Source organism: Nematolebias whitei, unplaced genomic scaffold (assembly GCF_014905685.2).
Source record: "Nematolebias whitei isolate Nwh7 unplaced genomic scaffold, NemWhi1 Nwh_scaf_125, whole genome shotgun sequence".
NCBI classification, from domain to species: Eukaryota; Metazoa; Chordata; class Actinopteri; order Cyprinodontiformes; family Rivulidae; genus Nematolebias; species Nematolebias whitei.
Window position 1 is genome coordinate 33,000 of NW_023618670.1, and position 5,909 is coordinate 38,908.

Consider the following 5,909-nt stretch of genomic DNA (forward strand, 5'->3'; position numbering starts at 1 on the left):
GGTTTAGCTTCCTGTCGTTTTAGCTTGTTGTTCTTCCATTCATGAATGAACCTCTCTGATTCTGGGTCACACGCAGGACGCCAAGAAAGACGAGTCCGTCCGAAAGTCCTACAAGTACCTGGCCGCCCTGCACGAGGTGCGTCTTCCCCCTCAGGGTGTCATATTTGTCCTTTTGATGATTCGTCTCAGATGGTCCGTGTTTGTCCCCATGATGTTCTGCAGAACTGTAATCAGCTGATCCGAACCATCGAGGACACGGGAACGATCCTCAGAGAGATCCGAGACCTGGAGGAGCAGGTAGGACCGACGAAGACCAACACCACATTAATAATGATCCAACAAATCTACAAAATAAAGACCTTTTAATTCTCACAGTTTTTAAACATGTTCAGCTGAGGTCCATCAAAAACAAGAAAACTAATAAAATCATTTTAACTATAACAACATAAGTAAGTTCACACGGTGCTAAACACTAAACCACCGTGCTGCCCAATACTGTCCTTTATTTTGGTTTTTAAAGTTGATAAATGTTTGAGCTTCAGAAACACTAAGATTTTAAAGCAAACTAAAATTATTCTGCAGAAAAGTTAAAGTAAAATTTCAACTCTTTTCTTGGTGCATTTGTTACGTTCAGCCTGTTTTCGTGTTAATTTTTTATTTGTCGTTTTCCACAGAGTTCACGTGTTTTGATTTTTCAACCTCAAACTTTAAACGTGATTTAAATTTTACACTTTTCAAACCATTTCACTGCACATTTCTCTACGGGACACGATCGGGATCACCGTGCTGCAACTTTATTCAGTTTTAATCTGATGGTTTTGTTTTTTCCTCAATTTATTTTTTCCTTAAAATTCTGAGAAAAATAAATTCAGGGACGTTGCGCAGCGTCCTAATCCTGCGCTTTACTTCTTGGTGCTGCTGAATGTTCTAAATGAGCGAGTGAACAAACAAATGAATAAATAAGTGAACAAATGATAAATAATTGAATAAGTGAATAAACAAAGTAAAGAAAGACGTGAATAAATAGTAATTAATTATTACTTGAGAACTGTCCAGGTTCGGGACGTTAAACATGTTTTTGTTTGTTTCCTCAGATCGAGACAGAAAACGGGAACAAAACCGTGTCGAACCTGGAGAGGATCCTGGACGACTACCGGGCGATCCGACAGGAGAACTCTGCTCTCGCTGCTAAAGTCCGAGAAGGCTGACGGGTTCTGGTTCTGGTTCTGTGAAACCAAACCCCGCAGACGTTGATGAACGTGAGCGATGTGGATCCTGTGGCTCGTTCTGCCGTCTCAAGGATTCGGTTCTGATGCGAAACTGGACTCGGGGTCCCGTCAGGAAACGTTTCCAGAACAAATCTCTGACTTCAAATCCTTTAATGACAAATTGTTTCCTTTTCAGAGTTTTTCTGTTTTGTTGACCTTTGAACTGAAACTGTTCTGAATGTAGAGGAATGGAAGCCGACCCGGCAGCACAGAACCGCTGTGCACCGGTAGCGCTTTAAATAAAGACGCCTTACAGACGGGACGTGGTCCTGAAGCGCTGCGTGGGCTTGGTGTGGTAGTCTCTGAGAGTCCTTCACAGAGCAGGCCTGGAGCTGAGCACAGACTGCACTTTAATAAACGCTGGGCAGCGAGAGGAGCTCCTCCTTCAGATAATTCAACTGAATATTTTTACACAGCACAACGTGACGTCTGACACCGGAGAAACTCCACCAACATCCAAACTCACCGACAGAACCGTCTCTTTAAAACTTCGAGGGTCGTTTCCATTTATCTCTTAACATAAAACACCAGAAACAAAAAAAGACGCCACGAAACCGTCAGAACCTTCTGCAGATCCGTTTATTAAAATCATTTTGTGGACGTCGGTATTTTACAGCCTCACTATCAGCGCACGTTTGTTCAGCACACGTACGGACTTTTCCCACGGGCTCCACTCGACGTGGCCTCAGTGCCACTGGGTCGGTGACACCACCCGCCCGCGACTCGGTTCCTGGGACCGACTTGGCCGAGGTTCCAAGCAGCCGAGTCAAAGGGCGACGTCTAACACGAGCGCACCTTCACAAGAATCGAACCCAACGCTTTTGAAACCTCTCACCGGCACATTGGACATCTTTTACTTTTCAAATGTTGTCCTTTAACCTTTTGGGTCACTGGTGCCGGTGTCCAGCAGTCACTGTGAGGCGGGGACACCTGGACAGGCCTCCAGTCCGTCACGGGGACACCTGGACAGGCCTCCAGTCCGTCACGGGGACACCTGGACATGTCTCCAGTCCGTCACAGGGACACCTGGACAGTTCTACCAACAGCACTTCCTGTTTAAAAACGCTGTGTATCAAAATGTCGGCCCACTGATCAACACTGAGGTTGGCAGAGACAGAGTTCAGACAAAGACCCAATGGTCCAGATTTACGGGCGCGGCGACCCGTCCACTGCAGGAACGTGACAGACGGTGCGTTGTGACTTCATTTCATGTATTTGTTCGTTGCTGTGATGTTTGTCGTGGACAGAAGCTTCAGGCGGCCACGTCTTAACAATCCTGTCCACACTGAGACGACCTTCAAGTTGAATCTAAAGCCACTGAGCCCGTGTAGCCCCGAGTCGTAATGAGACTGGGCTGTGGAAAGAACTAAAAATGTTCTTCAAAGTAGGTTTAACGTTCACAAATGACGCTGCATTTCACATCCATGTGTTTTTTAATGCAGTTGATTTAGAAAACATTAATGAAAACACTTCAAAATGTGTCAGCTGTTACGCTAAATATTTTAAGTGTTTTGTACCGTTTTTTTACAAGCTCTGCGTAAAAAATGTTTGTCCCCGCCCCTGCTCACCTGAAACAGCGGGAATCGCCACGGCAACCAGTGATTCGGCTGATCCTGTTCTACCTATCGTTCCGTCATGGTAGCTGCCATGAATCTTGAAGGATTTGAGAACTTTGTTCTGATCAGAACTTTAGAACTGAATATGTCCCAAACAAACAGGAAGAGGGTTTAACTTGGTGTCAAAATAAAGCTAGTAGACATTCTTCAAAATAAGAGTCTGGTTCGGTCATAATTCCAAAATAATATCGAGGGTGCACTGACTGAAATTTTCTGGCTGATCACCGATTTCCAAAAAGTCTGACCTGATTCGATACGACAGTTTTCTAAGCGACGGTGTCAGGTGATGATGTCACAGCGCACCTGCAGTTCTCCATCTCATTTTATTGAAAAACATACTTTGAACAAACGATACAAACTTGTTTTAACTGGCCGTGAGGTAGTGCTCTGAAATATAAATGAAGTTTAAAAACTAAAACAATCTTCTCGTGTATCGGCCGATCACCAACTTTAAGGAAATCGGGGCGGATGGATCGGTGCACCTGTACCGGTTGAGCTTTAGGAAAGAGCTGTTGGAGTTCTGGGCAGCAGATGGAAGTTTAATTCAAGGTCAAACGGCTAAAAGACAAGTGCAAGTTTTAGCTCAACAATCGACGGACGATTTAAAATGTTGAAATCAGGCCATAAACACAAAGGTTGTAATATATTTTTATTAAACACGTGCAGTTCACGGTAACTTTACGTACAAATTACACCAAATTAACACGTTCACAGTTGCATGAACACATTTAGGCTCTAGAAACTTTCTTTGGTTTTCTGCGCTTCAGAATCTCGGCGTCAAACCCTTCGAGAACGGTTTCACGCTTCAACTCTGCCGCTCCGCTGTAGAAGAAATATACTCACATTAAAGCGTCGGACACGGTCGCGTTCCGTTTGAAGCGTTTTTGTAACCGAACTAATTTTCTTCCAAAGACCTTTGGTTTTCAGAGAAGCAGATTTTTTATCCCACATTATCATCCCGTGGTTCAGACTCCTACAGGGTCGATGCGTTCCTCGGCTCTTGGTGGAGAACGGAAGAACGCCGTCTGCCGTGGATCCTGGTGGTGAACTGAAACCTGATTGGGTGGCGGGACAAAAGAGGACGCCTTGTCTCAAAAGGAGAAACGGATTGTCCTTAAAATTAACCGGAACAGTCCCACCAGCCCGAGCCTTCCAGCAGCAGATGGAAACGAGCGTCCCGGTCGGAGCACCGGGACGCTGGAGGAGCGGGGGTCGCCGCAGGGAGCTGCAGATGTTTCAGGGGTGGGAAAGTTGGTCATTAATGGCCGCCGAGGCTTCGCTTCTCTCCACTCGTCCAGTCGATGCCGATGAAGGTCAGGCTCATGATCATGAAGATGAAGCCCAAAGCGGAGAAACAGGCAGCCTGCAAACACACAGATGTTCCTGACCGAGTTCTGGGGTTTCAAACCTTCACCTCGAGATACGGACCTGGATCTTTGGTCTGGAGCTCATGGGTTCCTGGTTTTTGGGAACAATTCGGATGTAGAAGAGCCCAGGGAGGATGAAGATCAGGGTAGGAGCGGTGGTTGCTCCTGGACAACGAGAAGAAACGACAATTCAGTTTCTGGGCCAACGAATTCTCAGAGACCAAAACTAAAACTGATTGTACCGTCCAAGAACTGATCCGGTCCCAGAATCTCCACGCATCCATCTGTTCGTCCATCCATCCATCAATTCATCAACAAGCCATCCATTCATCTATCAATTCATCATCTATCCATCATTCATCATCCATCACCATCCATCCATCATCTATCCATCCATCCATCAATTCATCAACAACCCACCCATCAACCATCCATTCATCATCCAACCATCCATCCATCCATCCATCAATTCATCAACAATCCATCCATTCATCATCCATCACCCATCATCCATCCATCCATCATCCATCCACCCATGGTTTAGGAGTGAAGCCCAGACCTCTCTCCCCAGTGACACCCTTCAGCTCCTTCTGAAGGATCTCAAGGTGTTCCCAGTTATCCAAAGAGAAATAATTCCAGCAGTGAGTTCTTTGTCTGCCACGTGGTCTCATCTGAAACTGACGGTGTCAAAGTTCATCGTGTAAAGTTCTGTAAACCCTTTGGTCCTGGTGCCGCTCAGACCAGACGTTAAGTCATCAGTCCAGTTAGAATTCAACTTTTTCCTTCAAAATAAAAGTGTTCAACGAGCTACAGGTAAAAAATGAATCATTTAGAAGTTAAACAACGCTTCAAGTCGACAAATCCTTTGTTTTACATGAACGGCTTCAAGAAACAAGTGCACGAATAAAACCTAACCCTCTTCTAAGACTCTGACCAGACACTGGAGCACCCTGAGCCAGAACCAGTCTCTAGTTTTGTTTCTTCCTCTTGTCTAATAAACAGTTGTACTCGTGTTTAATGATGCACCTGTAATTCCAAAAATGTCTCGAATGTTGGGAACGAAGATGACCAGCAGGTTGACGGCGAACAGCAGACACACGGCGATGGCGACGTGGCGTGCCCAGTGGAAGGACTTTCCTGGAAACAGCAGCTGCATGAGGGCTCGGCGAATCTGTCGGGAAGACGGACGTCCTGTTTTAACAGAACTTCAGATGTTCTGGTGTAAGAAACGTCGTGCTCTTACAGGAAACAGGACCACGGGCACGGTCAGGGTGACGGCCACCAGGACGGCCAGCCGCACACACAGGATCAGCGTGTCCAGGGGATCCACCTTGCTGTAGGTGTGCAGGAGCTCGGCCTCGGTGTTTCCTGTGCCAAAACACAAAGTCTGCGTCATTTCATGGGACGTTGCATCATCTAGCAGTTGAAGTCCGAGAACAACTGTGCTTTCAGAGAGTTGACCCCAAACAAGTCCTGACCGTCAGCCCGACCTTCACACGGAGGCTGTGCTCACATTTCTCACTAAACTTGGTCAAACGTGAGTTCAAACTGGACTTCTTCTTTATTGTCTAAAGACCGGAGCGTGTGGAGTCCCAAGCTGTAAACTGAGTTTACACGTTAAAAGTCTCCAAACAGCGGAGACTGGAAGAATAAACGGA

At 46.1% G+C, this 5,909-nt stretch overlaps 2 protein-coding genes across 2 annotated transcripts in view; one reads left to right on the forward strand and one right to left on the reverse strand.

Moving 5' to 3' along the window:
• Window positions 1-1,208, forward strand: part of LOC119429219 (coiled-coil domain-containing protein 22) — a gene marked incomplete in the record, with an annotated part of 29,291 nt that extends 28,083 nt beyond the window's left edge. Inside the window, 2 exon segments of the mRNA XM_037696893.1 lie at window positions 223-297; window positions 1,095-1,208. Coding sequence (XP_037552821.1) covers window positions 223-297; window positions 1,095-1,208 — 189 coding nt within the window.
• A 2,307-nt stretch (window positions 1,209-3,515) lies between these two features.
• LOC119429220 (sodium-coupled neutral amino acid transporter 3) lies at window positions 3,516-5,619 on the reverse strand (the record flags this gene model as incomplete). The annotated part of the gene is given in 4 exon segments (XM_037696894.1): window positions 3,516-4,247; window positions 4,313-4,416; window positions 5,278-5,422; window positions 5,495-5,619. Coding segments are annotated over 4 exon segments (479 nt in total), but the record flags the coding sequence as incomplete, so codon positions are not given.
• Between the last annotated feature and the right edge of the window lie 290 nt (window positions 5,620-5,909).